The sequence below is a fragment of the Phascolarctos cinereus genome, unplaced genomic scaffold (assembly GCF_003287225.1).
Source record: "Phascolarctos cinereus isolate Bilbo 61053 unplaced genomic scaffold, phaCin_HiC Scaffold_8;HRSCAF=390, whole genome shotgun sequence".
Lineage (NCBI taxonomy): Eukaryota > Metazoa > Chordata > Mammalia > Diprotodontia > Phascolarctidae > Phascolarctos > Phascolarctos cinereus.
In genome coordinates this window covers 73,741,957-73,764,861 of record NW_027556291.1, presented here as the reverse complement: position 1 = coordinate 73,764,861, position 22,905 = coordinate 73,741,957, and the positions used below count along the sequence as shown (strand labels likewise).

General features: G+C 44.1%; 1 protein-coding gene across 2 annotated transcripts in view; it reads right to left on the bottom strand.

Moving 5' to 3' along the window:
• Positions 1–22,905, bottom strand: part of GAB3 (GRB2 associated binding protein 3) — a 149,858-nt gene that overhangs the window by 10,558 nt on the left and 116,395 nt on the right. For both annotated transcript variants that reach the window (XM_020975675.2, XM_020975676.2), the window contains exons 7-8: positions 4,984–5,065; positions 1,037–1,139 (exon numbers count right to left, since the gene is read on the bottom strand). In XM_020975675.2, coding sequence (XP_020831334.1) covers positions 1,037–1,139; positions 4,984–5,065 — 185 coding nt within the window. The remainder of the gene's footprint in view (positions 1–1,036; positions 1,140–4,983; positions 5,066–22,905) is intronic.

Genomic DNA, 22,905 nt, shown 5'->3' with positions numbered 1-22,905 from the left:
TGAACTCTAGCTGGTCAGTCAGGGTCTCTCTGCTCCTGGGCTTCACAAGCTTCACTTGAATCATTTCTGACTTCTGGAGGTCAAGATCAACTTCTTAACATCTTCTTTAACAGTGGTTTCCCACTAGGATATTCCCAACAGCCATTTTGAGGTGTGACAAACATTAGGAAGATCATAGTACAAGTACATAAGGCTGAATAGATTTGCAGTTGAAAGCTAAAATAGTTGCTTCCCTGGAGGTTACTATTCCTAGAGTTTTCTTTTTATTTCTTGTCCACCCTACTCACTATCATTGGCCTAGATCCCCCAAATTCAAAGATCTGGGAGAAAGGCATGGCTAATGAGGGCCAAAGTTTGAAGTCACACTTCTATAAACTCCCTTTGATATAGCTGATGACTGTGAAGAAGTAATCCCAAAGACTCTCTCCCTCATAGTTCTCTTGTAGACTCTGTCTAAGCTAGCTTTCCAATGAAGGGCCCATCCAGTATAGGCAAATGTTGGAGTATTGGTTGAAAATTTATTTCTGAACGTATAAGCCCCACTATGACTGTACCTACCCAGCCATTCTGAACCAAAAACCAGTTCTATTGTCCACTGGAGCCAAGGAGAGTCATGGATTGGAACAAAGGCAAGCAGAAGAGCTAAAGGTTAGGTCTTGGGTGGAATAGTATTGAGGGTGATGAGACTTTGCATCAATGTGATGATGCCAGTTACAGAAATGCTCCAAATATTATTGGTCTTTCATTTTTCCAAAGACATCACCAGTCTTGGTATGAAGGTGTCAGAACTTTCTTCCTAGAGTTTGCCAACAAAATGCTTCTTAAGTTCTCTTGGAATATCATGGTGTGATTTGTGGGCTAGCAGGGAGAGAAGGAGAAAGGCAGACTACAATAGTTTCTGTTATTGCCTTATTAACCTTAAGTTTCAGACCATATAGAGTTGGTGTCCTTTTTTTTCAAGAGCACAAACACACACATAACACATTTCTTAGAAAAAGAACTTGTCAATATTCCATCCACATGCAAAATACGTTACCATTTGAATGTAACTTTCTTCCTCTTCTCCGGAAACTGAATTGGCAAATAATCTTGCAGAATTAATCCCATCTCTTTCTGGAGAGAGAAAGCTGGTTCGGTTGCTAGGAAGAAAAAACATAGAGGATATTAAGGAAATGTCTTACAGATGCTTTGAAAACCAGCCAACAGCTGACATGGAGGCCCATATGTAGAGGAGATCTGTTTTCAGCTCTGGTTTTTTAGCAATAGACTTCCCCACCAACAGGTTCCCTGAGACCATTGCTTTCATTCCTGGGGCTTGACCTCAAAAGTCTCAATAGGAATTTTTAGCTAGGATTTAGAAGTGACAGCTTTGTCAAATGGTTCCAAAGAGACACCTGGCATACATCTGGAGAAATTATCTTGCACAGCAACTGGTTTTTAGTTCAGAAATTGACTCATTGGCTCCTCCAGCTGCATAGCATGACTGCCCAGTCCCAAGACAGGCACTGATGTTTGTTGTCTGTAGTTCAGAAAAGACTGAGGTTTGGACTTCATTCCCACCTGACACTACCTGTGTGACCTTTGGAAAATTGTTTTGCCCCCACGGTTACTCATCAATCAGTCAGTCAAAAAATATTTAAGTGTTTATTGGGTACCAGGCAGTGCTAATTGGGGGGGGGGCAGAGGAGAGGGGCTAATCTTCTGATGGGGGAGGCAACACACATAAATCACTACATAAAACAAACACAAAGTAGATGCAAAAGAATGGACCTTTCAACCTAGAATTTGGCCCCAGAAGTGGGCACTTTTAAGCTCTTTGAGGGCAGGACCTATTTCCTTTCTGTTGTTTTCTCCTCCTGTTGCTGCCTTGTAAATGCTCATAGATTGATCAATTGTCTCTGAGTCCCAGATTCTAACACAGCACCAACTGACACAGAATAAATGCTTGTGGATTGACTTCAGTAGTTGCATGAACTGAGTAGATGCAGAGCCACCCTGGGATGAATCAATGGGAACAATTTACTTCCCTTACAGGGCAATTATTCCCAGGACCACAAACAATTCCCTAATGAATGGTCATTCTTAACCCAAGTAGGGCCCTTTTGCTAAGGCATTGCCGTCAGCTCATGTCCCCAACCTTCAGCTGATGAGATGACCTTGCATTGCCTTGAGGCCTTCTGGCTACCTCAGCTGTGCAGAGCCCTGTCAAGGGTAGTTGGGCCTGATGGTCCTGAGAATGGAGAAGCCCAGCCTTCCATGAGGTGCTCTGCAGAAGAGAGATGGCCTTTTTAAGAGGCTGAAAGTGGGAGGCTTCAACTACCCATGGTTGTGCCCCATGTGCTGAATTGCCACTAATGGAGCAAGCTGAGAAGACTTGTCATGCTGGGTCAGTGGCACCAAGGTGTGGCTTGTGAGAAAGCAGGACAGTTCCTCATGATGGGAACTTACAAAAGCTAAATTTCAGTTGTTCCCCAGGGCTCTTCCAATTCGGCTCCAGCCTGATTTCCCATCACTCCCCCTCATACAACCTCCATTCCAGCTGAACTGGCCCACAAGCACACATTCCATCTCTTGTCTTCATGCCTTAGCACAGGCTCTCCCTGTTTCCTGCAATGCTCTCCCTCCTCCCTTCCACCCCGGGGAAATCTCGAGTGGTTTCCAAGACTCAGCTCCAGCATCACCTCCTTCCCCAGGCCCTAACTGATTCCCCATCCCACCCTCCCTCACCCCCCCAGGTGTTACTGCATGCTCTTCCTTCCCTGGAAACTAGCTTGGATTTACTTCATAAAGAGAAGTTGCTGCCATCTAGCATTCAAGGTCATCAACTTCCCTTCTCCATCTCCTCAAACTTTCCAAGACAATGTGCTTGCCATTCCCTTACCCAAGGGGCTAATTCCCTCTGTCCTTGCAAGGAAAATAGCTTTACCTTCCCTGGACTGGCCTCCTACTTTCTCCCTGCTGTTCCAAGTTCCTAATCACCCCGAGGCATGACACAGACCGCCTTCCTGTGCCTCCGGAAATCGGCCCTGAAGAATTTCCCTTCACTTTGGGCTTGACCCACTTAACTCTGCTTCTGATCCTGAGAGGACTGACTGGGTCACGTCATCCATTGCCTGACTTTCCACGTTTTCTCGTGGCAGCAATAGTAGCTGACTAAAGCAGAAAGGTGTAATTAAACCCACATAATGAGCTTAGAGAAGTTAGACCCCAAAGATCACAAACTGTTAGAGCTACAAAAGGGACCTTCTAGAATTTGGCCAGAAACCAAAGTCAAGCTCACTGGCTTCTACTCGGCAGACTCCATTTTGTTACCTTTTTGGAAAACTAACATCTGCCTTTCTTTAAACCCATGGTAGAAAAAGGACTATACTTGGAATCAAGAAGACAAATACTACCTCTGACACATACTAGCTGTGTGACCCTGAATCTCTCTAAGCCTCTGTTTCCTTATCTGTAAAATGGGGCTAACCTAACCTGTAATACCTCCCTCATAAGGTTGTTGGGAAACTCAAGAAAAGAATGCCTAAAAGCACTCAGGAAATCTTAAAACATCAATTGGGTTTTAAAACCCACTATCCTTTTTTTCTTTTGCATTTATCTGTGTACATGGTGTTTGCTCTGAAGAGAATGTAAGGTCCTTGAAGGCAAGGACTGTTTTCCTTTTTGGCATCCTCAGCATCTAGCACAGTGCCTGGTATGTAGCAGGAGCTTAATAAGTGCTTGTTAAATTGAATTGGTTCTCAATAGGCCATTATAGGAATTCACATGAACTTTTTTGGAAATTATTTCTCTTTTTAGCTTGTACTATTTCTGGGAATAACAAACACCTGAAGTTTGCCGCTGTCCGGGTGAACAACTTTTCCTTTTGATTTGTCTTTAAAACTTCCTTCTTTCCCAGTCTTAAATGATGACTCCTAGTTCTAAATCAAAAGGCAAAGGCAAGAAGATGAAATACTCAAGTCAGCTAGGGGCTATCCTTCGTGACAGAAGGGAACCAAAAATCCTAATACCCCATTTATTTCCTAGAGGCAATTTGTCTGAAGTGTGGTAGGGAGCCATTATTGCCAAGATTCAAGGGCTGTTTAACATATTCAGCAGGATGGAAACTCACCCCATCTAGTGCCTATTGGACCCAAATGGTCAAAGGATTGAGGTAATTCTGCACTCATTCACAGCTCTGCCTTTCAATTAATCAATAAATATTTATTAAGTACCTAGTAGGTGTCAAACATTGTGTTACTTGCTGGGAATACAAAAAGAGGTAAAAGGTACTCCCTGCCCTCAAGGATCTTACAATCCAGTGAGGGAGACAACATGCAAACAAAGTGGGTTAGATACAATATAATAGGAAATAATTAACAGAGGAAAAACAATGGAATGAATATGGGTTAGGGAAGACTTCCTGTATGAAATGATTCCTACACTCTGGTGTATTTACTGGAGAGTATGCTGACCTTAAGCTTGCAATCCAGGGCAACTGAAATAATCCAACAAGCCCTTACGAAGCAGCTACTGTGCATAATGCCCTATACCAAACACTAAGGAGACAAAGATGAAAAATGGCACTGTCCCTGCTTAGACTTAATGAGGAATGTAACAAAAGAAAGGAGAGACTGTCCTACCACACTGGGATCCATCCAGTCTACTTTCATTTTTCAGTCAGGCCAAATCCTACTCTCACCAGAGAAGGCTTAGTTTCTAAGCGGCCTTTGGTGTTGTGGAGTATGTCCATGGCAGGTAACTGCATGGGGTGGGGACAGGACCTAAGATCACAATGGGTCAATACTGACTAGAAGGATCCCCAGATAATGTGGGAGGCATGCTTGTGTAATCTACATGGGGATGGTTGGCAAAAGTCCTGTTCTCTAGGCTTCTATCTATCACCATTCCATACTAGAGTGGGGTGGGGGGAGAAAGAAAGAGAGAGGGAAGAAGAGGGAGAGGAGGAGGGAGGGAGAAGAGAGAGTGTGTTTCATGACTTACTAAGGCACAGTCCAAGTCCTGGTCAAAGCTGAATGCTCCCGGATAGTAGAGAGGTTCATCAGGTCTAAAGGGGGTGGGCGTGCTACAAAACAATAAAATCTGACAGTTAGATTTCAGTTATCCACAATAAAAAGATGAGACTATGGCATAGATAAAAGGGATGAAGGTTATGCACATTATCATTTACAATTCAAAGTTTTAAAGGGCATTTCAACCACCTTTAGCAGCCAGCTAGCCAAAACAACTGATTTATTTTTCCTTTCTTCCTTTGTCTTCCTTGCCTTCTCTTTGGCAGGTATCAGAGAGCAGGGATGTGGGCAGAAGACATCCTGGAGGAGAGGAACGGGAAGAAGCCAAGTACCTCAGGATTCATAGGCTAACTTATTAAGAGCTAACCAAAGGATGAATGGATTTTAGGACCACTGTAAATGGAAGAGAAGAGCAAAGAGGAAGTATGGTCTAGTTAGGGCATAGGACTTAAAAGCTAGGAAGACTTGAGTTCAGATCCTACCTCAGACACTTACTAGCTGAATGACTCTGAGCAAGTCTCAACCTTTCTGGGTCTCAGGTATCTCTTCATCTATGTGATGAGGGCATTGGCTCTAAGCTGACCTCCAGCTCTGATCCTATGAGCCTAGGAAGTGCAAGAACTAGGTTTCACAGGTTTTAAAAAGGGGATTGGGGTTGGATATGTAAATATATGGGAATTATTGAATGGGGAAACTCCACCATAATATAGCAATTAGTTCATTTGAGTCCAACTTCCTCATTTAACAGAGGAAGAAACTGAGGCCCAGAGAGGGGAAGTTATTTGTCCAAGATCACACATAAGATCATAGATCTAAAACTAGAAGGGACTGTAGAGGTTAATCAGTCTGACCTGCTCTCCCCATTTTACACATGAGGAAACTAGGGCCCAGAGTGGTGAAATAATTTCTTCCAGGGGACACCGGGGATTGTGGGATTCTAACTCAGGTTCTCTGACAATGAAGCCAAAACTGTTTTTCACTAGAGGGCCTTGCCATCAAAATCCTAAACTTAAAAAACATATTCAAGTTCATATGTATAATATTCTCTCCCAAAGGCCCTGGCTACAATGATTGTACAAAATACCCAATTTCCCTTGAACACTGTGCAAGAACCTCAATACATGAACAACAGATACTAGAGGGCATGGTTGGCACTTAGACCTGGTCAAAGCTTCATATGCAGAGACCTGTGATGCAGGGGGAACTCCCTTCCTCCTGAGCTATGAGAGACTGGCCTCCCTCCTTCCTGAGGGATGAGTGGACTGCCTGGCCACTGCCCCCCACCCCAATCCTGAGGGATGAGAGGGCAGCCTTTGATGACTCCTGAGAGGCTTGCCTCCTGGGATGGGGCTCTTCCCTCCCTCCCTTCCTCCTGAGGGACAAGAAAGAGGGCCTCCCTCCCTCCTGATAGATAAGGAGTTTGCCCTCTCTGGCTCCTGACAGGCCTATCTCTTGATGGAAGGCCTCTCTCCTGACAGACCTATCTCCTGGGTTGGGACTGCCTGGGCACTGCCCTGCCTCCCTCTTGAGGGGCAAGAAGGAGGCCTTCCCTCCTTCCTGAGCTATGACGGTCAAGCTGTCCTTCCTCCTGAGTTATGAGGAATGGTCCTACCTCCCTCCCGGTAGGTCTATATCCTGGGAGCCAGCCCTCCTCATCCCTGGAAAGCTGCCCTAAGTTTGAAGAGTGACACCCTGATATTGCCCTTCCACTTTAACTCAAGGCTGATACTCTTCAGGGTGTTCAGCAAAGGCCACCTTCTCTTTGTCTCTACCCCATCTTGTTACAAAACCTTTTCTTGTTAGAATCAAATTTCCTGAACTGACCTGCCCTGGAACCCCTCCTCTGAGTGTGCTTTCGAGTGTGTCTCCCTCATGTCCTTGCTATGCTATTTGAGTAGACGCATTTGCTAAACAATGGAGTCTATTGACTTACTGTTGGGAGAGGGTGGCAAAGCACACCCATGAGGGCTTGTGAGCTAGTGTTTAGGTGTCTAGATACCCACAGGGTTACCAGAAATAGCAGCCACCAACAGGGCCAGTGACAAAAGCGAGTTGAGAAAGGGAGGGAGTATTACATGCATATTTGCTACAAGGTTTCTTTTCCCCAGGGTGGTATAGGTAACAGAAAAGTTAGAATCTGATGCCTCAGGGCCACAGGGAGCAACTGAGAGTTTTTAATCAGAGAAGTGAAATGAGACAAACAGTGTCAAAGGAAGACTAGATGGGTAACTATGAGCAGGACAACAATAAGAGACAATTAGGAAAGGAAGACAGTTAGGTGGCACTACAGTCAAATCTGGTCTCAGACACTTGGCAGTGTGACCCTGGGTAAGTCACTTCACCTCTGCTTGCCTTAATCCATTGGAGAAGAAAATGGCAAACCACTGCAGTATCTTTGCCAAGAAAACCCCATGGACAGCATTGGCCTGATATGATCTATGGGGTCACAAAGCACGACTGAATGACTGAACAACAATAGGGACAAGAAACTGAAAATCTGTAAGTGGAGAAAATTGAGGCTCAGTGAGGGAAACTGGTCACATATGGTCACATAGCTAGTCAAGTGTTAGGGTTAGAACTTCAATACTTAAATCAAGGTCTTCTCAGGAATCAAATGGTAAGAACCTTGAGGCAGGGAGATAGCAGGAGGCTATACTGGGAGGTAGAAGACCAGAGCTCAGGTCCCAGACCTGCCACTTACTAACTGGGTGACCTTGAGTAAGTCAATTCCCCTTCAATGAGGGGGTTGACAAGGTGGTCTAAGATCTATCTCCAGTCAGTTGGTCAACATTTATTAAATGCCAGGCAGAAAGAAAATGAAAAATGGTCCTCACCCTGGGAAAACTCACAATCTAACCAGGTAGACAACATGCAAATAGCCACATACAAACAGGTTAAATATAGGATAGATTGGAAATAATAAACAGAGAGCAAGCACTTAACATTAAAGGGGATGAGGAAAGGCTTCCTGTAGATGGTGGGATTTTAGCTGAGACTTGAAGGAAACTAGTGAAGCCCAGAGGTGAAGATGAGTAGGAATGGGGGACAGGCAGAAAAATTGCCTAGAGTTGGGAAATGGGAGTGTCGTGTTTGAGGAATAGCAATGAGGCCACTGAGAAAGAGTGTATGTTGGGGGAGTTGAGGGGCGGGGATGGTAGTATTAGGTTTAATAAGATCAGAGAGGGGTCTGGTTATGAAGGGCTTTAAAAGTCAAACAGAAGGCCTTCTATTTGATCCTGGAGGTGATAGGAGATCACTGTAGTTTATCGAATAGGGGGTTGCCATGGTCCAACTTGCCCTTTAGGAAGGTTAATTTGGCAACTGAGTGAAGATCTGAGTGGGAAGCAACTTGAGGCTGGAAGACTAACCAGCAGCCTCCTTCAATAGTCCAAGTGAGAGGTGATCAGGACCTGTATGAAGGCAGTAACAACAGCAAAGGAAAGAAGGAGGTGTTACAAGTAAACTCAATAAATTTTGGACTTGACAACAGATTGGATATGGGGGGGTGGTGCTGACAGAAAGTGAGGAATTGAAGATGAAAGCCTGGGTAACTGGGCCCACCAGTAATAAGGGAGTTACAAAGACAGGAGAAAGATGATGAATTCTGTCTGTTGATTGAGTTTAATATGTTCATGGGACATCAGTTCGAGGTGTCCAATAGGCAGCTGGAGATGCTAGTTAGAAGAGAAGTTAAGGTTACATAAGTTGATCTTCGAATTATCTACATAGAGATAGTCATTAACTCCACAGGAGCTGATGAGAGCCCCCCAAAGTAAGTAGAATAGAGAGATGAGAGAACAGGGCCCAGGACAGAGCAGACACCCATGGTTAGCAGTTGGAACCTGGAGAAAGGTTCAGCTGAGCAAGGAAGAGGAGATGAAATGGAGGCACTGACTGGATGGAGACAGTCTTTTGGAGGAGTTTATCTGTGAAAGGGAAAAGAGGTATGGGGCTAGGATCCCAGGATCCTCCTCTCTAAAGGAGGATAATGACACTTGTCAAGATAAGGCTCAAGTAGGAGAGAACACAGGAAGTTCTTTGGGCCCCTAAAGCATTACGAAGGGTGAGCTAGCAAGCATTAGGGTTTTGTCACTAGGCCTGTCATCTGAGGACTACCCTGGCTTATGTCTGAGAGGATCACTCAGCAACAAAAAGTTGACCACTAGGGTGTGGCTGGGTTGTTTTGGTTTGGTTTTGGTTTTGGCTGGAGCCAATGAGATCATATATACTAGGGGTGGGGCAGGAATTGGTCCTATGATTTCATTGGTTTAAGGAGCTCCCAATGAGGAAACCCCCTCTATGGATGCAGATGGGCACCTGCTGACAGCCTGTAATCTTAGAGAGTGGCCTGAGACTCTCAGAAGTTGTGACTTGCCTAGGGTCACATAGTCAGTATGTGTCAAACTCAGGGCTTCCAGAATCATAGGATTTTTGTAAAGTATGGAAATACTAGTGCAATATTGTGAGGTGCTAAGGGACCGTGCTGGCTTGGTCTGGTAACTGTAGAAGTGGAAATGGGGCAGCATGAATGGGACAGCTATCCCCAAATATAAAGTGACAGGACATAGAAAATTGTTGGCCGGCCATGAGGGTGAGGGAAGAAAGTTGCTGAGCTTTGCACCAGAAGTGGGAAGAGGGCACTTCTGGCCCAGGTAACTGCCTGAACAGGAGGCAGACACCCAATGCCCACTACCCCACTATAGCAAAACTCTGAAGTTTGCACCAGACCGAACAGTGGCTGAAAAAAAAAAACAACGTGAAACCATAGTAAATTACTTCTTCTACTCTAGAACTATAAAAGAGGTCAACCAGCAGCTGGACAGGCAAGTTGGGGCTGCTAACAAAGTCAGCACCAACACAGGCAAGCAAGCCCCCCAGCATAACCAAAGATGGGATGACAACCAGCCTGCAAAGCTGTGTCCTGAGGCAGCAAGAGCAGAGGACAACTCTGGCCAGAAAGCTCCAGGGTGGGGACCTTGGGGGCCTCAGGGAGTGGCAGCAAACAGCAACAGGGACCAGCATTGTGCTGACCAAAATATTTAAACTAGGGCAGCCAAGGGTCAAGGGCTCTGAGATCTCAAAACATTACATTTTGAAACAACAAGAAAGGACCCTAAAAATTCAGTGCTCTGATCCTCCAAGACACAGGAGGGCTTCCAGGAGGTGAAGGTCAGCTCAAGAACCCAGGGAATGCAGGAAGAGAAAAAGCAGGGCAGACCATCCAACCAAAAAGTGCATCAAAGGGCAGAGTCTAGCCCTGGAACAAAGCCCCCACCAAATGCAAGAACTAAAGCTAGAGAGGTGAGTAAAACAAAAATGAACCCAACCAATAAATATCTAATTCCATAACAACTGCAAACAGTGACTCAAAGGAAAAAATGGATTTTCCATAAATCCAGAAAATGCATTCCCATACATGAATACCTAGGAAAAATGAAGCAAGAGAGAAAAACAATTTAATAAAAAGCTTTGGAGTGAGAATTAAAAGAACAAGTAACTTAGAAGAGAAAGTGGTCAATCTTCCCCCCAGAAATGGAACCCCTGACAACTAAAATAGACTAAACAGAAATCAGTGACTCCATGAGGCAGAAAAATTAGAACAAAATCAAAGGATTAGAAAAAGTAGGCCAGGGATTCTTAACCTTTTCTGTATCATGGACTGTCTTGGAAGCCTAGTAAAGCCTATAGACCCCTTCTCAGAATATTTTTAAATGCACAAAATAAAATACAGAGGATTGTAAATAAAACCCAAACAGCTGAAATACAGTTATCAAAATATTTTTTTAAAGAACAAGTTCACATACCTCAGGTTAAGAACCCCTGAAATAGAAGAAAATGTAAGACATCTGATATTTTTAAAAAACTGACCTGGAATACGGGTCAAGGAGAAACAACTAATGAGTCATTGGGCTTCCTAAAGACCATGATAATAAAAAACCTGGACATTGTATTTCAAAAAATCATAAACGAATACTGCCTAGATTTAGTAGAAATGGAGGGCAAAGTGAAGACAGAAAGAATCCACTGATTGCCTCCTGAAAGCAACTCCAAAAAGAAAAGTCCTAGGAATGTCATGGCCAAAATCCAGAGCTCCCATGTCAAATAAAAAATATTACACACATACAGAAAGAAGTAGTTCAAGCACTAAGGAACCACATTTAGGTTCACACAAGACCTGGCAGCTTTTTACTAAAAACCAGAGTAGATCTTGGAATACAATAGTCCAAAAGACAAAAGACATGGGCTTATGACCAAGAATAACTTACCCTGCAAAGCTGAGTATATTCCTATCTGTGGGGTTGGGAGGTGGGCAATGGATTTTTAGTGGAATAGAAAGCTTTCAAGCATTTATGATGGAAACATCAGAGTCTCATGAGTAGGAACTTTGAAAAACAAACACAAGAATCCAGAGAAACCTAGAAAGGCAATTTCAGCAATTGGAAGGAGCTGTATGATTTAATGGGGGGGGGGAAGAATACTCACATTTCAAACTTAATGTTTTTAAGGATTTTGAGGGAAAGAAAAACAGAGGACCTGGGAGTGGATTGGTTCTGTTCTGAGTATTTGAAGAGTGAGAGGAGAAGGGACAGTGAAGGAGGAACACACTAGTGTAGAAAAGAGGAAGAAAAAGGGGGTAGAACTTGCTATTTCTCATCACTGGTGTATAGGAGAAGAATTTACAAATATGGAGAAAGGGGCAGGGGGAAAGGGCATAAGATGAGCCTCACTCTTATCTGAAATGGACAAAAGAGGACTGAATGTAAACACAAGTGAATCCATGTACACACACAATTTGGTGAAAAAATACACCAAACTTAACAGGGCAACCAACCATGGGGCAGGAGGAGGCTAGTTAAGTAGAAGGATAGGAACAGGGAAGGAATAGTCACAAGCAAAACAAACTTACTGATCCTAAAGGGAAAGGAGGCTAAGAGAAGAAGAGAATTAGAATATAAGGCGGTGTCTTCAATTGCTTCATAGAGGCAGCTGGGTGGTATTGTGGATAGAGTATGCTGCACCCGGAGTCAGGTAGACCTGAGTTCAAAATTCAGCCTCAGACATGTATTAGCCGTGTGATCCTGGGCAAGTCATTTCACCTCTGACTGTTTCATTTTCCTTAACTATAAAATGGGGCTAATAATAGCACCCACCTCCCAGGGTAGTTGTGATGATCAAATGAGATAAGATTCATCAAGTGCTTAGCACAGTGCCTGGCACATAGTAGGTGCTTAACAAATGTTTGTTTCTTCCCTGTCACCTTGGACAATTGGGGAATTAAGAAGTTGTGGTATATGCATGCAATGGAATATTACGGCACTATAAGAAATGACAAAAGAGAGGGTTTCCGAGAATCCTGGGTAGTATGAACTAGGGAAGAGAAAGTGAGAGAAACCAGGAGAACAATTTATTCAAGGGCAATAATACTAAAGAAAGGCATCTTTGAAAGACTTAGGTACTCTGATCAATGCCATGACCACCCAGGTCTCCAGAGGATTCACAATGAAACATTACATCCATGTCCTGAGAGAGAGGGGCCGAACTCAAGGTGCAGAAAGAAAGAGACACATCCTTGGACATGGTCGCTGGCTGAGTGCTTTTTGCATCTGTTACAAAGATGCTTGGTTTTTTGCCCCTTTTCTTTCTCTTGGTTAATTAGAAAAGGTAGTGGCATCAGTAAGCAATAGTGACACCAAAAAGAGAGGGCTATTGGAACATTTTTTAAAATGTACAGAAGAGAACAGAAAACAGTTAAGGAGGAAGCACAGACAAGCAGGATAGATTTTAAAGTCATGTATAGAATTTATGATGTACTTTAAAAAATAAAGTAAATGATATAAAATGGAGATTCATGCTTTCATATAGAATTCTTTTTTTATGCTCTGTAGTGTGCATGGAAGGGTCTCTCTTCTTTTGGTGCTTAAATTCAGAACAAAACAAAACTAAAATGAGATATCCAGGTGTATCTGTGTTGATCATAAGAATATGTGGTTGCCAGGCAACCAGTCTGACTGCCAGCTTCCAAAACAAGCCCAAAGAGCTTTTTTTCAGGCAATTTAGGTAGAAATCCCTCCAATCTCCTCTCCAGCTTTCCCTTGAGAGATAGTAAAGCCTTGGGAACTAGAAGGAGAGAGGGGACAGCCATGTTTTACATTTGAATTGTGTTTTATTGGAGCTGATGAGAAGAGCAGGCAAGGGAGGAGATTCAAAGACCAACAATCAGTGGGCTTGCTGTTGTTATCACTGGAGTTGATTCAAAGACCAATGATCTTACTGAGGACCTACACTGAGCCTCCTGCCCAGAGTCTTTGGGGGCAAATTTCTCAAAGCAGTGGAAGGTTGGGCTTCCCCTTAATAACAAAGAGGGCCTGATCTCATTCTTGTTGGGTATCTGAGCACCTTAGGGGCCTTAAGGCCCCTATTCAATTCAGCATAAGATATTTGATCACTTTCAACAAACTGCTCCAAATGTTGGCTTATTGTGGTGCGTCTCCATCACTGCTGATAAGTTATGTTTTCACTAATAAAAGAACTGAATTGATCTGGGCCACACAGTTGTTCTCCAAAGCCCATGGGAGAAGAGTAAATTGGCAAAGACACATGATTGACACCTACTGGGGCAAAAAGCAAGCCCCAGGGTGGGGTTCTCATTGGAGTGCTGAACTTTCTCTGAAAACACTGTCACTGAGAATCAAGAGGTTGTGTTCTTCCTGGTTCAGTGGTAGTGGTGACCCAAACAGGCAGCAAAGAGAATTCTCCATCTGACCTCACTATCTTCCCTCAACAATACATGCATGTATACATACATACATACATACATACACGTGCACATGCACACACATAAACACACACACACACATAAACACACACACACACACATAAACACACACACACACATATTCCAGGGTCTCCAATCCCTGGAGCAAAGAGGTGGCCAATTGTGTCAAAACAGTTCTTTGTTTGAGGAGACAAAGCCTGAAGCAGACAGGCAGTGGCCCAGACAACCACACAGAGGGTAGGGCAGATAGATTCTCTCTCTCTCTGTCTCTCTCTCTGTCTGTCCCTCTCTCTCCCTGTCTCTCCCTCTCTGTCTGTCTGTCTCTCCCTCCCCCCCTTCTCTCTCCTCTGTCTGTCTGTCTATCTGTGCTCTGGGGAGGAGAGAATTCACTTCAAGTGCCTGAGAACTGTCTACAAAGTCAGGGATTTCTGATATACCAATCCAAAGAGCTCCAATCAAAGTTAAGAGAAAAGAGAGAGAAGATTCGAATTTAGAATAATGCAGAGATCGAGGGAAGGGGACCTGACTTTATTTTGGTGTATTTGTTTTAAAAAGATTATAAACAATAAAGATCAACAAAAACAAAGACTCACACAAACATACAAAATAAGGAGTAAAATATTTCCTAAACGCTTAGCATAGAGTTGAGTAGAAGGCCAGAGTGTGAACGTGCTACAAACAAATAGTGATCACTTTTGCCTGGGCCCTGTCCCAACTGGCCAGGTGCTGCTGCCTCTCACTTGCCTTCTGCTTTGTTTTTGCTGACACTGCCCCGTCACTGATGTCTCTCATTCCTCAGCTTCTCATGTTGGGCCTTCCACGGGCCTCCTTTATGAGCTTCACATTCATCATTTCATGGCATCAAGATATTCCATTATCTATTTAATTGAGCCTCCCTCCAATTGCTGGACAGCAGAACTGCTTTCAATTTTTGCAGTCACAGAGCTACAACAATGATTTTTAGGAAGAGGGTCCTCTTTTTTCTTTCTATGACATTTTAGGAAAGAGTCCTAGCAATGACATTGCTGAATCAAAAGGTGTGGCCAATTGTGACCTCTCACATAAATGACCGCCTCACACTCCAAAATGTTTACCCTCGTTAATAGACCAGGCCTGCACAGCATACGGCCTGCGGGCCTGTTTTACATCCTCTACGTTTTTCATGGGCCACCCGAAATCCTTTGGCAGGCCGTGTGTTGTGCTGGCCTATGATAGACTGGAAGTGCTTGTATTTCTTTAAATTATCCTCTAAGTTATACAGCCAATTAATGTTATGTTAACATGGGCTCTCCCTGAGTTAGAAATCCCCTCTTTCTATGGGTCCTGTACATTTGAGCAGCTCCCACAAATATCTCAAACTCCGTATGTCCAAAACAGAACATTACAACATCTCCTAAGTGTGTCCCCTTTTCTCCACACACACAGCCACCACCTTGATGCAAGGTTATCACCTTGTGCCTGGACTCTTGTGATAGCCCTCTCTCTGGCTCCTGTTTCTTCCCTATGCCCATCTATTCGCCAGTCAATTGCCACAGTGATCATCTTCAAGCGTAGGTCTGACTCTATCACTCTCCTACTCAACAAACTCTAGTAATGCTTTCAAAATCAAACAGAAAATCTGTCCTTCAAAATCTGGTCCCCTCCTACCTTTCTACAAAAGAGCTATCCTCCCATACTTGCTATTCCTGGAACAGGACACTCCATCTCCTGATGCTGAGTGTTTTCACCAGCTGTTCCTCATGCCTGGAATGCTCTTCCTCCTCAACTCCATCTCCTGGCTTCTCTGGCTGCCTTCAAGACTTAGTTAATATCTTGCCTTCTACTAGAAGCCTTTCTCTGTCTTCTCCCACTCTCACTGCTAGTGTGGTGCTTCTGAGATTCCCTCTCATTTACACTACACATAGCTTATATGTACAGAGCTATTTGCATCTTCTCTCCCTTATCAGATACCTGAGGGTAGAGCCCATGTTTTGGCCTTTCTTTGCATCCCTAACATAGGCACATAAAGCTCTTAATAAATGCTAATTGACTAACTGGCTCTTCCTCCTCTCCCCTACACCCTCCCTTTCACCTCAAATCCCTTCCTCTGGTGTATGTGGAGAAGCTATTTGACCCACCATTTCTGCTTGACCCCCTCCTTTCTTCTCCCTGGGGTGGGGGTATGGCCATTCCCTGCTCCTCCCTTTTCCTCTGTCTTCCATGGCTCCCAGCTCAGTTAATTATGCCGCAGGTATTTTCTTTTTCCCATATATATATATATCTGTAGTCCCTTCCCTCTCTCTCTTCCAACTCTTGCCCAGTTACCACAGGAAAACCTCCCCCTTCCTATTCTCTCTGCTCCAGGTGGCTAACTCATTTGCTAGCTAATCATGGCTGAGGAGCATTACTAATGCTAGTGATATACATGTCTGGATCAGGGGAAAGGAAAGCCATTCATCTAAAGGGCAATTAGACAAAAATAAAGAACCAGGGCCATCGACCTCCACAAGCCCCAGAAGTCCTGTGTGGAGGAAACTCCAGAGCAGTCTCCGTCTGCCTCTTCCTCCCTCTTCCTCCTTCTCCTCTAATTACACCACTTTTTCCATAAGTCGTAGCACTCAATTAGTCAAGCACCTTTCTATTCAGCTTTGAATATGTTTCATTCATGGCATCCCAGCAAGACTTTTCCAATCCTTTTTTCCAGTCTTTTTCATAATGCCCAGTATTTTCAATGACTCTCTGATTATTAAACATCATGGGAGTCATAAAATAAGGAGATGCATGTTCACCAAGAGTATTTGTCAGAGGACAGCCAGCATACTGTACAGGTTGAGGAAGGATTCCCTGTGGATGGAAAAGTCCCCCAGATACTCCTGTACAGTGTGCTGATTGTATAGAGCCCCAGAATATTGCAGGGCCATCTGGAAAAGATCTGTAATCACTCAGGAAGTTATTACTTGGTATTCCATAGGTAATACCAAGTGGATGAAGAATGTCTGTTGTCCAGACTTCAGCATGCATTTGGATGGTCACCCTTGAGAGCTTGTTCAATAGTAAATATGTACACATGAGACAAAAAGTACAGACGGAAAATGAGCTGGACCCAGAGTTGAACAGGAGGAGAAGACCAGGCTGGATTGCCTTTGGGAAACTGCAAGGCTCCTTTATGGACCCAGGCTTCCCCTGAAGCAAAAGCTCATCTTTTTAATACTAAGGTGGCCTCATGGCCTTAAGGCCTTGGAACATGCTCAGATCACCTACCGTGGAAGCACTCTACATCTTGGAATTCCCACATGGGTGGGAGTAGCCTCTTTTGACTACCTGTGGAACCAGAACAAATTGCTTCATCTTTAAAACTGGGAGACTGGGACAGTCTCTCCCACAAGCTCTTTCCTATTGTACCCAGAGGGTGAAGGTCACCCACAAGGCTGACACCACGAACTGAACTGGGAAAGGGAACACCTTCCCCCTTTTATCTTTTTCCCTGGCTCTGAAAAAGGAGGTCTCTGTTCTGTTTTGTTTGTCCTAAGTTTCAGGTGCTGGAGGCAATCCTTACTGGACCTGGGAGTTCAAAGCCATGGAAATCTTGGAGTCAGGATTGTAGGTGGGATGTTGCAGCCAGCCAGTATAGCATGGAAGCCCGGAGAAGCCAAAGTGCCTGGAACTCAAGCCTAAGGAGGCTTTTGGATTGGAACTGGTGAGCTAAGCTGTGAACCCTTCCCTTCCCCTCCCCAGAAACTGAGGTGGGAAACAAGAGGGATTCAATTCCATGTCAGGGAGTAAGTTTGTATATTTGCTATTATACCTTTGAAGCAAATATTCTTTTGGAAAAGTTAATCCAACTGTTAGTGGCTAAATGGAACTGGGGTACAGGGGACCCACTCCCTACAATCCAGTGAACACCATGGGTGGGGGCTGTCTACTGCCTACAGAAATGTCTGTCTCCCCCCATCCTCAAAATGCCTAATTTGATCCATCTTTGCTACCTATCATCCCATATCTCTCCTCCTTTCTGTACCTAAACTCCTTTAGAAGGGGGCAGGGGGGAGGGGAAGGGAACAAGCATTTATTTAGCAGCTACTATTTGCCAGGTACTATGCTTAGTGCTTTACAGAAATTATCTGATTTGATCCTCACAACACCCTGTGAGGTAGGTGCTATTATCCCCAGTTGAGGAAATTGAGGCAGACAGAGGTAAAGTGATTTGACCTGGGTCACACAGCTAGTATGTGTCTAAGCTGGACTTGAGAACTCAGGTCTTCCTGACTCCAGGACCAGCATTCTATCCACTGAGCCACCTGGCTGCCCCATTATTATAGCTGTCTACAATGGATATTTCCACTTCCTTTCCTCTCTCTCCAAAGGTACCAGTGATCTTTTAACTGCCCAACTTAATCTTGAACTAGATGTCCTGTAGGCATCTTAAACTCAAATGTTCCCCCCAAAATGTACCCTTTTCCTAAGTTCCCCATTACTGTTGAGAGTACCACCATCCTACCAGTCACCCAGGTTCAAACCAGTCATCTCCAACTCCCCACTATCTCTCACTGCCCCACTCCCCACATCCAAAGCCCTGTGCATCTCACCACTACAACATCTTTTGAACACTCCCCCTTCTCTCCTCTGACACTTCCGCCATTCTGGTATAGACCTCACTATCTCATGCCTGGACTATGGCAATAGGCTGCTACTTGGCCAGTCAGTTGATAAACATTTACTAAGTACTGACTACGTGCCAGGCACTGTGCTAAGTGCTGGGGGGTACAAAGAAAGGCAAAAGATAGTCCCTTCCCTCAAGGAGCTCACAATCTAATGGGGGGAAACAACACATTAAAAGAAGCTGAAAAGGGTAGGGAGATGGAGGAAGGGGCAGCATGGGGGCCTGATGGGAAATGATGAGGTATTGGCCCTGTACCCCCTCATTAAAGAGAAGATCTAGAAGGAGCTCTATGAAGTCTCCCCTATGCTCTCTAATTAGAAGGGGCCCAGGGACAGGAGGACTGAGGAGGTGTGAGTTTCAGAGATGATGTTATCTTATAGGAAGATGAGATTCTGGAGACAATGCAGAAATCCAGGTGAGCTGGACCTTATAAAATGGTCTGCTTACCACAAGTCTCCCCTTCCTCCAGTCCATCCTCCATTCAGATGCCCAAGTGATTTTCCTAAAGCACAGATTCAATTCAATCAACTCCAATAGCTTCCTATTACCTCCAGGAGCAAATACAAAATCATTTTTGTATTTCAGGCCCAGGCCGTAGGGGAAGTGGGAAAGGGAAGAAGGGCTCCACTGCCCTGCCTTCACAGCCTGCCCCTCAGCCATTCAGTCTTCTTATACCTTATACACTCCCACCCACATCTAGTACATCCAGTAACACCAGCCTTCTGGCAGTTCCTAAAACAAGACACTCCATCGCTTGGCTCTGGGCATTTTCTCTGACTGGCTCCAGTACCCAGAATGTTCTCTCTTCTCATCTCCTCCTCCTGGTTTCCCAGACTTCCTTAAAGAACCAGCTAAAATCCCACCTGCTACAGGAAGTCTTTCCTGATCGCTCTTCGTTCCAGTGCCTTCCCTCTGTTGATTATCTTCCATTTAGCCTGCCTATAGCTTGTGTGTACAGAGTTGTTTGCATGGTGTCTCCCCCCTCCCTTGAGGACAGGGACTATCTTTTACCTTTCTCCGTATCCCTAAAACTTAGCACACTGTCTGGCACATAGTAGGCACTTGAGAAATATTGACTGACTGACTGACTACTGTCATCATCAGGATATTATTCTTGAAAGCTTCTTATCCCTCTTGAGTAAACCTTACTTTAAGGGCATCAGGCCCTGACATCCTACCTATCTTGTCTTTAAATTCTCTGAAAATTTCCCTCTTAAACTTCAGAACACATGAAGACAATGGTGGATGCTCTTTATTTTTCATAAACTACAAGATGAAATGGTCACTGTTCCCTGACTCAGTTTCCCTTTATTGGGTAGCATGAGGCTCAGAGAAGCAGTTGCCTTGGTTACTTCCTCTTTTTTCTGAAACAAGGAATCACCAACAAACCAAGCCAAACATTTATGAGTGAAACCACTTTTTAGCTGACAGAAAGCACCAACTGGCTGGCCATATAATCAAAAACCACATCCTAACTCCTTGTTGGCTTTATGATGTGTGTCACAAGAGAATTAAAAAGGTTCCCCCTTCTCTCCCAAATCAAGCAAGCAAGTCACTAAAGGCTTCAAGTGGCAAGTTCCATGACAAAACTGGAAACCCTGAAGAGAAGGCTCAAAACATCTAGAAGAGTTCCAAGATGTTGCAGTAGTGTATAATACTCCCTCCAGGACTAATCCCCAACTCTCACTCATATCCATGGGCTGGGTCCCCAAAAGGTGGCTAACAATTTCTCCTCTAGGGATTCTAGGGGAAAACCTATGTAGGTTTTCTAATACTGTCACTCAGTGGCACAGTGAATAGAACACTGGCCCTGGGGTCAGGAGGACCTGAGTTCAAATCTGACCTCAGACACATAACACTCACTAGCTGTTGTGTGACTCTGGGCAAGTCACTTAACCCCAATTTGCCAATTGCCTCACCACAAACAAACAAACAAACCAAAAACTAATATTGTCACTCATGAGCCCATATCCAGTGTATTGCCCATTTATTATCAGCCAGAGTTAACATAGTAGAGGGAAAGGGAAAGGAACAAGCATTTTAAAATACCTACTGTGTTCCAGGTACCGTGCTAACTGTTTTACACTTATTATCTCATTTGATCCTCACAACAACCCTGTGAGGTCGGTACTATTATGGTCCCCATTTTATAGTTGAAGGTAGTTGAGGCAGACAAGACATTGTCACAGACAATGTCTTGCCTAGGTCATAATACTAGGGAGTATCTGAGGCTAGATTTAAACTCAGGTATTCCTGACTCCAGACCCAGTGCTCTGTCCACTGCACCACCTATCTGTCTCCATAATAGTAAAGGGTATGTACTAAGCAGGTATAGAGAGCAAGGATAGTTTTAGAAAAATCCTCCCCAAACCAGGGGTACACTTAAGGTTCCTGAGGAGAGTAGGCTTAAACTTAGAGAATACATGTAGCCAAAGGGTCAATTCATTAACTCCTAGTTGCTGGAAGTCTTTTTCTCCCTTTGCAAAGTCCTCATGAGGTTCCCCTTAGGTATAGCCCTCTGCTGGGCTCTGAGGCTCCATGCCTTTCCTCAGTGTGTTTAATTTGCTCTTGGTGTTTCTCTTAGCTCCCAATGCAGATGCTATCATTAGCCATTGCTGCTCCAGTAGGCCCTCTGTTGGCTCTGATCTCCAAAATTCACATGTTTGTCTGAGTTGGGGGCAGAGACTATGGAAGAGATAGAAACTCTTCCCATCACACCATCCCCCCCCCAAGCAATTCCCAGTCAGGGGCTTAGCTGGAGCTGCTCTACCGCTACAGTGGACTGCTATTGGAATCCATGATTCCCAATGAGTTTGCATCATTATGCATAGCTCCAGAGGTGTGTGTCTGATTCTTTCAGCCAACTACAGCATATTTCCTGGGTGGCCTCATCTGTCTGTAGCTAGGGACCGAGGCATTTCATTCTTTTCAAATTGATGAAGGCCTTGTTTACACCTTGTTTATATCTTGGACTGACAGATTCAATGGGAAAGTTTATATGTACATTCATTAGGAACCTGCCCCACTCCCACATCTTTACAGAAGCAACAAGTGGGATTTAAGTAAAGGTTTTCTGACAGTAAAAAGGAAATACAAGAGTTAGAATAAGCAATGATCAAAGTTGAAGTTCAAATTTAGAGAAGGTACTACTTGGGTGTTATATGTCTTTTGAAGCATATTCCTTGTTGCATTTCTTTAATCATCTGCTTAAAGCAATTAGGGATATTTAATCTGGAAAAATTATCTTCAGACTTAGGGGAGGAGATGGCTGTCTTCTGGGTTGTTCTTATAAGTTCCAGAGGGGCTACTTTGAGGGGATGACATAGAGGACACTCAGCTCTAAGATTAAGGGTGGAATTTCAAGGGACCTTCCAATGCTGAGATTCTAGGATTACTTGATGGGATGAGTCAGTACTTCAAAGGACTAGGAATTCATCTAGGTGAGTACTGCTGCCTCTGGTTCAGTTTCTAAGCCAAACACATTTTCAGTGTTTATTCCATTTTTCCTGGAGATCTTTGGAACCTTGGAGTCATCCTCAACTCTTTGCTCTCCCTCAATCCACATATTCAATCAGTAACCAAGTCTTGTCAACCCAACTTCAAAGCTTCTCTTGTATTCCTTCTGTCCACTCATCCAGTCACCACCCTAGTTCAAGCCCTCATCACTTCTCCTCACATGGACTATTGGTCCATGGTCTCAGACTTGGTCTCCATACAAATTCTGAGGCCAATCCCTCTTCCATATGGCTACAAAGTGATATTCCTACACCACAGCTCTGACCTTTTCATTCCCCTACTTAAAAATCTTTAATGGCTCCCAGTTGCCTCTAGAATAAAATATAAAATCCTCAGTCTAGCATTGAAAGCCCTCCAAAATCTTGGTCCCACTTGCTTTTCTAATGTTTTTTCATGTTACTTCTCTTCACACATCGTGATGCCAGTCAAAGTGACCTAGTAGCTGCTCTCTGTGCCTGATATTCCAGCTCCCGCCTTTATGCCTTTGTATAAGTGGTTCCCCATGCTTGGAATGCCCTCCCTCCTTCACTTCTGTTTCTTAGAGTCCCTAGCTTTCTTCAAAGCACAAGTCAGGTGCCACCTCCTCCATGAGACCTCTCTCGATTTCTCTTTCCCTTCTTCTTCTTCCAGTTATTAGCATTCTCTTCATTTTGAAATTAATTTGTGTTTAGTTTACAAATTTGTGTTGTTGTTGTTCAGTCATTTCAGTTGCGTCCAAATTTTTGTGACCCTATTTGGGGTTTTCTTGGCAAAAATACTGAAGTGGTTTGTCATTTCTTTCTCCACCTTGTGTTACAGATGAGGAAACTGAGGCAAACAGGGTTAAGTGACTTGCCCAGGGTCACACAGCTAGGTCACACAATGTCTGTGGCCAGATTTGAACTCATGAAGATGAGTCTTCCTGAATGACTGAGGCCTGGCACTCTATGTACTGTGCCACCTAGCTGCCTAGTTTACTTGTA